Source organism: Denticeps clupeoides, chromosome 8, assembly GCF_900700375.1.
Source record: "Denticeps clupeoides chromosome 8, fDenClu1.1, whole genome shotgun sequence".
Classification (NCBI taxonomy): Eukaryota; Metazoa; Chordata; class Actinopteri; order Clupeiformes; family Denticipitidae; genus Denticeps; species Denticeps clupeoides.
This window is the reverse complement of record NC_041714.1, coordinates 18,870,493-18,881,957: the sequence shown is the minus strand read 5'-3', so window position 1 is coordinate 18,881,957 and position 11,465 is coordinate 18,870,493. Positions and strand designations below refer to the sequence as shown.

The following is an 11,465-nucleotide window of genomic DNA, read 5'->3' as shown; positions in this document are numbered from 1 at the left end:
GATGAATAAAATAAAATGTCCATTTTGCACATCACCACTATAAGAAGCTTACCAAAAAGCACAAAAGCAGAAGACACATATTTGCGTCTGCAATAAATCTTATAATCCTGGGAATGAGTTCCTTAATCTAGAAATCATGTTAATGTTTAACCGGCGGTAGTTCTCTGTCAAATCAAAATAGTTTATGCACTATCCGCTGCCTCAGACTTTTTTACAGGGTCAAAGTGTTTAACACTTAGTCGATCTGGTTGCTGCCAGGCCGCTCAGCGCTGCGTGCATCTCTGTCCCCTACCTCCAAACTGCGGGTTTGGACACAGCCAGTTGTCCAAGTTAAAGATCGGTAAAAGTAAGTGAAACTCTGATTATTGTCAATTACAGCCCAGTGGAAATCACAGAAAATCACAAATGGATCCGTATAAATCAAATATATATATAAAAAAAACAAAATATGTTCATACAAATGAATAATTACCAAATCCCCAAAGAGAGTCAGGTTCACGTGTTGATTTTATTAGTTCGAAAACTGCTGATCAGAGATATAGGGCAGAGAGAGAGGGAGGGAATAAGGAAGTACGAGAAGCAGATGTATGCTGAAGAACAAAGGTTGAAATGCGGCGAGAGTCGCCTGAGGAGGTCATTACCCAGTGCAGAGTCCCAGGAGAGACGTTTCAGTGTTTGAATAAAAGTTCGCAGACCAGTGAAGCTGCAGGCCATGGGGAAAGCGGTGTGGTTCCTGTGGCTGGCTGCGTTTTTGCTGTTGGTGAGTACCTCTGCTTATGATTAAAAATGTAATTATAGACTTTCTCACGTATCTCGGACATTCGTTGATTAATCCATACGGTTGCAGCTCTACATATTACAGCACTACTACAGTATCTTTGGCAGAGATAAAGGGATGAAGGTGTTTTTCGATAAAAATAAGAACAATTATTACAGGAACAATTGTTTCTGATGAGCAGTTTATGATCTACCTTCATTTGATTTCTCCTGATATCTCATTATTTGTTAATATAAAAACCAACATTTTGCAGCCAGTCTTTCTTTCTTCTGTCCGAACATCTCCAGCCAGTGCAGATATTAATGACAGATTAAAGAACATGCTTGGTTTTGGCCCTACATCTGCAGTGGAGAATCAGGAGTCTGGTATGAAGTGAGTCACATTGTGTTGAGCAGGTACCATGCAGTGGTGCCTCTAGCTGGAGCAAATATAACGTTTCTCATTATACACTCTTTTATACATTCAAAAATAAAGGGATAAATAAAAAGGTCAATCACACTTCTGTGAAATCAAAATGTCCACTGAAGCAACACTGATGGACAATCAATTTCACATGCTGTTGTGCATATGGAATGGACAACAGGTGGAAATTATAGGTGGGAGAATTAGCAAGATGTCCCCAATAAAGGCGGTGACCACAGACCACTTCTCAGTTCCTGTGCTTTCTGGTTCATGTTTTGGTCACTTTTGAATGCTGGCGGTGCTTTCACTCTAGTGGAGTCTACAACCCACACAAGTGGCTCAGGTAACTGCAGCTCATCCAGGATGGACGCGAGCTGTGCAATGCAATGCGGCAAGAAGGTTTGCTGTGTCCGTCAGCGTAGTGTCCAGAGCAGGGAGGCGCTACCAGGAGACGTGGAGGAGGCCGTAGGAGGGCAACAGCCCAGCAGCAGGGCCGCAACCTCCGCCGTTGTGCAGGAGCGCTGCCAGTATGGAGATAGTTTAGTTTCAAAATTCACAAATAAATATCACACCGTTCACAAATATATTTCTTCATTCAGCAACAAAAAAAAAAAAAGTCCAGTTACATTTATTCACAAACCGACAAACCTGCATTTACAAACCACCATATATATATGTGTGAATATGCTTTCAATTATTTGTGGATTTTTTAAACTTCCCTCGATTCTTGAATGTGCTTTTTGGATCAACTGCTATTCGAGGGTATGATTTAATGTTGACAGCATTGTGCTCCTTTCGCACGTTGTCGTGGTCTCTCGGCAGGAATTGCAAAAACACAAGTTTCATGAAATGCATCGGAAACTTTAACGCAAATCCTTCAATGTTGTGGTAGTAACTGTGTTTCTGAATTTAAATGGCAGTTTCCCCGCTCACTCATACCAAGTGGTGTCTGTTGGTCACGTCACTTACCCTGGATACAAGAATACGATCTGAAATTCTCTGGACAGGTTAACAGCAAAATCCTTACAACCCCATGAAAAGGGAGGTTCAAGTCCAGCAGCACCGCACTAATTTTGAGTGTGACTTAAAATCCAGAGCCCCATGGGTTCATGCATTTCATTTCCATCGATAATCTTTGTGTGACTTTGTCGTCAGCACGTTCAACTATGCAAAGAACAAAGTATTTAGTATGAATATTTCATTCATTCGGGCCTAGGATATCTCACATTTGTGTTCCGTTCACGTTTTGATCAGTGTATTTCTCGCTGTAATGAACATGTTACCAGCGATCCCTTTAATGCCCTTGAATAGGAAACAAAGGATTCAGCAACTGGGACTACAACTGAAGCTCCGACAGCTCCATCGACTGCACCTTCTACTCATACTACAGTAGCACGTGAGATTTTTTTTTCTTTACAGCATGCACTTGCATTTTTGGCATTTATCAGACGGCCTTATCCAGTGCACCTTATAACCAGTGGTGACAGGGACAGTCCCCCCCGGAGACGCCCAGGGATAAGCGTCTTGCTCAGGGACACAATGGCAGTAAGTTGGGTTTCAACCTGGGACTTTGTGCTCTTCTGGTTTTACCCACTAGGCTACTACCACCTCCGATGTCAGCACCTCATGCTGCTTATTTCTTCTCCTGTTATAGAGTGTAGTATTTTTGGTTGCAGTCTTTACTGATTTTGGTGGTTTTACTCTTGGGTTTCCTGTATTTCAACGCTATATCTTTGTGTGGTTATCACACAAATTAATTACCAGTGACCTAAAGTTAGTAGAATAGATTTTTATTGTCATTTCAGGCATCTGCTCAGTTAAATGCTGTAAATGTAATCTAAACCTTGGCTCCTGCTTTCACGTGGAAGCTACTTTGGCAAACCAATTTCACCCATTCATGGAAATGGTATTTCGCAATTGGTTTAAGCAACACTACAATGAGTTTGACAACTGAGAACCTGTGGGAGGTGCACCTATAGGTGGTATCACCTAACAGGACCTCCAGAGGAGCAGTGGGGTCCATGCCTGGGCAGGTCAGGGCTGTTTTGGTAGTAAAAGGGGGACCTACTCATTTTTTGGTGGTAAAAGGGGGACAAATGTCTGTGAAGATTCTCAGTCATCCAGGTGAATTTGTCTGAAAGTTGAGTCGTGGCAACTGGACTTTCTCACTTTAATGTAGAGACGTTTCATTCTGCATCCACAGAACTTTGTCAATCTGACGGAAGTTGGCTTGTGACCAAAAATTTATCCTCCAGGTTTGTGGTCACAAGCCAACTTCCTTCCAGTTGCCACAACTCAACTTTCAGGTAAAAGGGGAACCTACTCAATTGTTGGTCACAATGTTATGGCTGATTGGTGTATATGCAGTTAATGTCACAAGGAGGCCTTGGATTGAGCCTCCAGGTGTCCAGGGTCCCTCCCACAGTTCGAAGGACACTCTTATCAGGCCAGTTGGTGATAATACCTTCCCGATACGTGGCCAGGCGGCATTGTTGCTGCGCGGTGGTGGAGGGCTGGAGGTCCACACTAAGCTCCGGTGTCCCTGTGATTATTACCAGGACAGCAGTAACGATTTCTGTTTTCAGCTCCTGAAAACGTTGCTGGAGTGAACGTGACGGAACGCAGCGAAGCAGAGTTAACGTTAACGTGGAACAGAAGCAACAACTACAGCTACGTCCTGGCGTTCAGCAACGGTACCGAGCTGCACGCCACTGGCGAGGCGGGAGTGACCCTCACGTCCCTCTCTGCCGGGACCAAGTACGACCTCGTTCTCTACACGGTGTTTAAAGATGTCAGAAGCAGCGGCTACCACTTCACGGCGCTCACCAGTAAGGACGTCTCACCTTTTGTGGGATTTATTTGAATTGTTTTATTGATCATGTCTGCAGTGGGCCGGAGCCACGCCCTGTGCTCAGTGTCTCCTGAGAAACTGGACTAAATAATAGTCACATGACTGGTGCCAGAACTAATGGTCTTTTGAACTGTTCTCACTGCCAACTTTGGTTCACTGGTTCCGATGTTTTTTCAGTTAAAAAAAGAGACATGGTTCATGTCACAGGGACATTTTGAGTGGTAGACCTGCTGGGACGACTGATGGGAAGGCAGAAGCTTGATCCCACAGGGTCTGTTGTTGATAGAAAGTTTGGATTTTGTGTTTAGGGCCTTTAAACGTTGCTGGAGTGAACGTGACGGAACGCAGCGAAGCAAAGTTAACATTAACGTGGAACAGAAGCAACAACTACAGCTACGTCCTGGCGTTCAGCAACGGTACCGAGCTGAACGCCACTGGCGAGGCGGGAGTGACCCTCACGTCCCTCTCTGCCGGGACCAAGTACGACCTCGTTCTCTACACGGTGTTTATAGATGTCAGAAGCAGCGGCTACCACTTCACGGCGCTCACCAGTAAGGACGTCTCACCTTTTATGGAATTTAAATTATTTCCCACAATTTCGGGATTAGAGATTTTTTGAGAACATCCACTCTGCGCTCTGTTTAGCTCCTGAGAACGTTGCTGGTGTCCGAGTGACGGGACGCAGTGAAACAGAATTGACATTAGAATGGGAAAACGTCAACAACGACGACATCTACAGCTACGTCCTGGCGTTCAGCAACGGAACCGAGCTGAACGCAACTGGCGAGGCGGGAGTGACCCTCACGTCCCTCTCTGCCGGGACCAAGTACGACCTCGTTCTCTACACGGTGTTTAAAGATGTCAGAAGCAGCGGCTACCACTTCACGGCGCTCACCAGTAAGGACGTCTCACCTTTTTATGGGATTTAAATTATTTCCCACAGTTTCGGGATTAGAGAAATATCTGAGATTTTTTTGAGAACATCCACTCTGCACTCTGTTTAGCTCCTGAGAACGTTGCTGGTGTCCATGTGATTGGACGCAGTGAGACAGAATTGACATTAGAATGGGAAAAAGTCAACAACGACGACATCTACAGCTACGTCCTGGCATTCAGCAACAATACGGAGCTGAACGCGACCGGAGATGCAGGAAAGAACACAGTCACCTTCACGGTCTCGTCTCTGTCTGCTGGAACGAAGTACAACTTCACCCTCTACACCCTGCTTGAAGATGTGAGAAGCAGCGGGTATAAATTCTCTAATGTTACCAGTAAGGACCTTCTTTCGTTGACGTTTCAGCCCCCATTCTTAAATAGTTCTGTTACTGTGCTGGTCCTGTAGCTGCGAAATGAGAATGTCTGGGAACACGTCTCCCGTCTTTCAGGTCCCCTCGATGTTGACTGCATCAGTGTGACAAATCGCAGCGAAACAGAACTAGTGCTAAACTGGAGCAAAGTCACCAGCAACCGGAACTACAACTACACACTGACGTACAGCAACGGCACGGAGGCCAACACCTGCACACAGGAGGCCGAAGGGAGCGTTACCCTCGCGGTCCGTTCTCTGGACGCTGGAACAAGATACCACTTCATTCTCTACACCGAGTTTGAAGGAGCGAGGAGCAGGGGCTATAACTTCAGTAACGTCACCAGTAAGGTCCCATCGTTCATTCCCGTCGTGTTCGGCTCTTACCCAAAATATTTAAATCATTTCACCAGTGTGTTTCATGCATTAAAATGAGCCACCTTCCAAAGTATGTGTGAAATATAGAATGCGGTTCATTTTCTGCAGACCAGAATATAAAATATATAATATATATCAAATATATAATATATATCAAATATATAAATATATATAGATTTTTTTTTTTTTTCGGCCATATATCAATAAAAGCTGTTGCAATGTCCCTATGTACATAACAAATATGGAGTGCTTCCTGCTTCCGTGTGGTTCCTGCCATTTCCCTGGAGGTCCACATCCGTGGAGAATCTGGATGGGACCACCTGGGCGGGCCGGCCAATGGGAGTGCTCTGTTTGTTCGCTCACACACTTACATCATGTACCTTTCACGTCTGACAGTACAATTTTAAAGGGTGTAGTGCGGGGGGTCGGTAACCAGTTAACACTCAAAGGTCCATTTGGACCCGGTTTCCGGCACTGGGTACCGCAAATTCTTTTTGACAATTTTTGTAAAATTAAGCTAACACTGCATATATCATTTTTACTTTTATGCTATGTATAAAATAACTAGGCTCATGTGTTTGAAACCCCAAAATGTTCAAAATGAAACAAATAATTAAATAAATAACCATATGAATAGATAAGAGACTGATATATGATATCAAAATGAAATTGTTTTAATTTTTAAATATGTTAAAAATTTTGCAACTTTTAAATACTGCAAAAAACTGTTTACTGACCCCAACAGGCGTCAGATTGTGAAATGCTAATCTAATGGAGCAAACTGATTAACAACTCTGGTGGGCAAATGCACATATAGGGCATTTGTGACGCATTTGAGTGTCTGAGTGTCGAAAAATTAAAACACGTTGCATTTGAATGTAAACAAGATCACAATAGTCTTCCAATTTCAAACTAATAAAAAACAGATTCAAAATATAATACACTCATCATTTGTGTTCCGAAGCCACAGGGAGCCACAGTGTAAGGAGGAACGAGCCGCGAGTTGTGTATATATGTAGGCAATGTGCATGTGAAAAACAGAAAAATCATCACAGTACGGGTTTGAGCTGTTGACAAGAGCGTGCAAGACAAAATTGCTTCATGTTTTTCATATATGGCCTAGGGGACACCTCATACCCTGGGTCTCTTCATTTCTATGTCCTTAGGTCCCCTAAACGTCCATGGCGTCACTGTGACAAATCGACGCGAGACGGGATTCGAATTACAATGGCTAAACGTCAAAAAGAGCTACAGCTACGTTCTGAGGTTCGAGAACAATACCGAGCTGCAGACGGCGGGAGGAGTGCAGGAAGAGGTGACACTGACCGTCTCAGCTCTCACCGCTGGAACAAGATACGACCTTTTTCTGTACACCGAGTTCGAGGGGGTGAAGAGCAGCGGGTACCCGTTCTCGACTCTAACCAGTAAGCGCACTTCGTTCCTGGCGAGACCCTCCACTTGCCGCAAACGTTCCCTAAGACCTCCTTATTTCCAGCCATCAACTGTGCCGTCGCCCGGTGGAACGTCACCGAGTCAAGGATCGAGGCCGAGGTCCCGGGACTCTTTTCCACGGCACAAGTGCTGAATGGCACTGTGAACGGCACCGTGTCAGATAACAAGGTTTCCTTCTCGAACCTCCGACCGGGATTCACGTACGACGTGAGCCTGTGCTACGAGTTACTCGCCACCCGTCTCCTGCAGTGCACGCACACTCTGACGTTAGGTACGTCCCTCTCCGTCCCTGATTAGACAATGAGGAAAATGTCCTTCGCTAACACGGCTTCCGCGTTATTCCGCAGTTCCAGCGGTCGTGAGCGACGTGCGCTGTGAGCCTGCAGACTTGTCCCTGCGTCTCCGCTGGACTCCGCCGGCTGGCGTGTGGACTGCTGTGGAGGTCATCGTAAACGGCGGAGACGGGTCAATAGTCCATAACGAATCTCATTCACAGCCAGGAATGGAAGTCGGCATACAAGGACTTCAGCCGGCGAAGACATACGGAGTGACGGTTACGTCCGTCTCGGCTCACATGAGGAGCGAGGCTGTTCCAGCCAGCTGTGCCACCACCACGAGTATGTCGCTCCGGCGCCTGGCCATCATGTAAAAGTAATAAACAATAAAGTGAAAGTGAAGTGATTGTCACATGTGATACACAGCAGCACAGCACACGGTGCACACAGTGAAATTTGTCCTCTGCATTTAACCCTGAGTGAGCAGCGGGAAGCCATGACAGGCGCCCGTGGAGCAGTGTGTGGGGACGGTGCTTTTGCTCAGTGGCACCTTGGCGGATCGGGATTCGAACCGACAACCTTCTGATTACGGGGCCGCTTCCTTAACCGCTAGGCCACCACTGCCACCAAAAAAATGTCGAATGTCCCATGACATCAGGGTTAATACGAAAAATCCAGATAAAAATCCAAGATGTCAGCCACACCTTCATGTCTTTCCTAATGGACGCGTGCCGTTTAAATAGAATCTGATACGTTCTTCATTGCTCCCCAGCGGTCATCTGGTTGCCGGTGTTGATCATGCTGTTGGTGTCCCTGGCTGGCGTGGGATTGTTCCTTTGGCGGCGCAGGTCTGTATTCGAATGCGGTGACTTTTTACATTAAAGCCCGGCTGAGCACGTCCTTGAAAAGCTTGAATTCCCACCGTTGGTGCCCGCAGGAGAGGTCCAGACCAGATGAAGAAGCCCTCGGTGTCCGGAGGCAAATACACGTACGTGCTCGGCGTTGTGTCGTGTTGTTGCTCAGCAGCCTGCGTGTCTTGTGTAAGCCTCCGCTGGCTGGACTGTCTTCTAGGGCCGTCCCGGCGCACCGCTTCCCAGAGCATTTTAAGACCATGAGCTGTGACGAGAACCTGAGGTTTGCAGAGGAGTATAAGGTATGAGAACCAATGGCTTCTGGGTTGAAGGACCATTGCACACCTGAGCAGTGTGGGCCGTGTGTCGCAGGACTTTAGCTCGGTGGGGACGGGGCAGTTGACGGACGCCGCGTTGCTCCCAGAAAACAAGGCGAAGAACCGCTTCGTCAACGTCCTGCCCTGTGAGTACCTTTTTTTTACGGCGATCAATTTTTCTACACTCCTTCACATGGTACGGCAGTTGCACTGCTCAGGACAAAGAAAGCTCTGCAGAGGGTGGTGAAAGACCCCAGCCACCCTGCACTGTCACGTTTTACTTTCCTGCCTGTCCCTGAGTCTCAGGCAAGAGACTCAGGGACAATTCACACGTGCCCAACACGATTCGGGACCAGTTTCCTCCCCAGTTCAATCGCTCTCTCTCTACGAGCAATAAACCGATGTACACTTTACTATATATAACTTGCTTAACATTACGCACTGACACTTTAAACTATGCACATTCACTTTATGCGACTTATTTATTGCTGCTGCACCACTTTGTCTTCTATGTCTTCTGTGTATCACGTCCTATGTTCTGTCTGCGTGGGAGGGGTTTTCAAGTAAGAATTTCATTGTGCTTTGTACGCTGTACACGTGACAATAAACTTCAACCCTCAACATTATGTTTTCAAATACGATGAGAGTCAAGGCCTTGTTCAACCGGGACTTTTTCTGCCGCTCGTGGCATCAGACGAGTGCGGAATGAGCGGCGACCGTTTTTTTCTGCTCATTGGAGCAAATAAACCGTCCATATGGGCATTCAGCACCAGCGTTCGGTTGGCTGCGCGTTTGAATGGAGTGAAATAAACGTTTATTATGCACGTCTGTGTGGATGAACTCCTACCGGCGCTGCTTTGTAATAAGAATTTTCAAGCCGCAAATCACCGAGCAACATGAATATGACATAATCGATTATGTTCTGCACAGCACCGATGCAGAATCATCCACATCTGCATCACGATGTGTCGACTATGACATTCATTTCAACACCCCTACTTTTATTCTCATACGGCCAGATGACTGTTCTCGAGTGAAGCTCAGCGTGCAGAACCACAACTCCGACTACATCAACGCCAGCTACATGACTGTAAGGCGGCGCCACCAGCAGGCCTGTTGTTGAAGCCTCCGCATCCTCATAAAGCCCGTGATCTCCTCCGCAGGGGTACGGTGGCATCGGCAGGCAGTACATTGCGGCCCAAGGACCCCTCCCCGGCACCGTAAATGACTTCTGGCGCATGGTCTGGGAGCAGCGGTCACTGGGCGTCGTCATGGTAACCAACTGCACAGAGGCCGGAAAGGTAAAACCACAGCGTGGTGGTGGAAGTAATCCCTACTGGACCAGGGTAGGAAACGTGTTCCTCCGGTTTTCAGGTGAAATGTGAGCAGTACTGGCCCGGGGACTTCGCACCCCGCCAATATGGTGGCCTCCGGGTCACCGTTCTGTCGGAGCAGAAAGAGACAGACTGGACCCTGAGAGAATTTGAGGTTCAAAACGTGAGTGGACTTCGCTCCAGCAGATATTGCTGTTCTACTCCATTCTACTGAAACTAGACTGTGTGTGTGTGTTCAGGAAACGACATCAGAGCAACGGGTGGTGAAGCACTTCCACTTCACATCCTGGCCGGACCACGGCGTTCCCATCGGGACAGAATCTCTCATCCAGTTCCGCGGCCTTGTCCGGAATCACATAGGAGCTTCCAGAAACCACGGGCCCACTGTGGTCCACTGCAGGTAACATTACGATCCACCGCGAACCACGACCAGTTCCAGTAACTCCTAACGGCTGAACGTTGAACTCAGTGCTGGAGTGGGCAGGACGGGGACCCTGATCGCCCTGGACGTCCTCCTGCAGCAGCTGGAGAGAGAGAAGGCGGTGGGCATCGCAGCGCTGGTGCGCCGCATGAGGTTGGGCCGACCCCTCATGGTACAGACCGAGGTAGAGCACTCATCTTTAACCAGATGAAACAGGAAGTGGCTGAGTAGTGCCTATTTGCATGTTGGGAGAGGAACTAACTACCCACCCAGACGTGTAATTATTTCTGAGACCCAGACGATGAGCTTTAATGATGTTAATAAAAAGATAGCTTAAAAGGGGGAGGGGTCTGTAGACATGATTGACGGCTCTCTCACATCATCCGTCCCTCTCTAGGCTCAGTACATATTCCTGCACCAGTGCATCATGGACTGTCTGCAGTTTAATGGCGACGTCCCAGAAGAGCCGGTGTATGAAAATTCAGACATGATCTACGCGAACGCCACAGCCCTGCGCGAATTCCACTCCGAGCGGACGGCCTGATTTCTCCTCCTCATCGGGTCACATGGGAATTGGGTTATGTAATTTTCCCCAGAGAACCCTGTAAACAATAATAGTCATCTTAATTTATTTTTCCTTTTTATGTCACATTAAAACTATATTTTTCTTTAAACAAGTGTTTTTTGTACCCTTGCCTCTTGTCTTGGTCCTGGCAAAATTAAAAAAAAAAAAAATACAAAAAAATAGGCTCCAACCTTTTAAATTTCTCACTTGTGGGACTAATAAAGGATCATCTTATCTTATCAGATCACGGCAGAGTTAAGGCCCGTCCACACGAGAAGGTTTTTCTCGGTTTCTTAAAAAACGTTCTAGGTTGGGCTAATACGCCAGCGACTCGCCATTCGGATTCACGTAAAAGAGAAATTCGCTCTGAAACACATTTCAGAAAATGTATGTTGCCTAAAATGCCGTTTCCATGTGGACGTAACGGCAGATCGGACAGAAACTTTCCCGTTTTAGGGAGAAACGTTTTCGTCCGGACGTGGCCTTTGATGCGGGCTTCCGAATGTGTTGAACCTTGCAAGTTGATACGTGAATT

At 46.8% G+C, this 11,465-nt stretch overlaps 1 protein-coding gene across 1 annotated transcript; it reads left to right on the top strand.

Moving 5' to 3' along the window:
* Positions 1-591: 591 nt before the first annotated feature.
* On the top strand, positions 592-11,112 carry LOC114795716 (receptor-type tyrosine-protein phosphatase H). The gene is made up of 20 exons (XM_028989295.1): positions 592-760; positions 2,492-2,576; positions 3,766-4,008; positions 4,340-4,582; positions 4,677-4,928; positions 5,036-5,302; positions 5,417-5,683; positions 6,882-7,159; positions 7,195-7,438; positions 7,515-7,784; positions 8,215-8,290; positions 8,380-8,430; positions 8,514-8,595; positions 8,666-8,756; positions 9,630-9,700; positions 9,774-9,911; positions 9,985-10,107; positions 10,184-10,344; positions 10,414-10,549; positions 10,763-11,112. Exons 1-20 carry the CDS (start codon positions 713-715, stop codon positions 10,907-10,909), a joined length of 3,273 nt encoding a protein of 1,090 aa, XP_028845128.1. The 5' UTR covers positions 592-712; the 3' UTR covers positions 10,910-11,112.
* Positions 11,113-11,465: the final 353 nt, after the last annotated feature.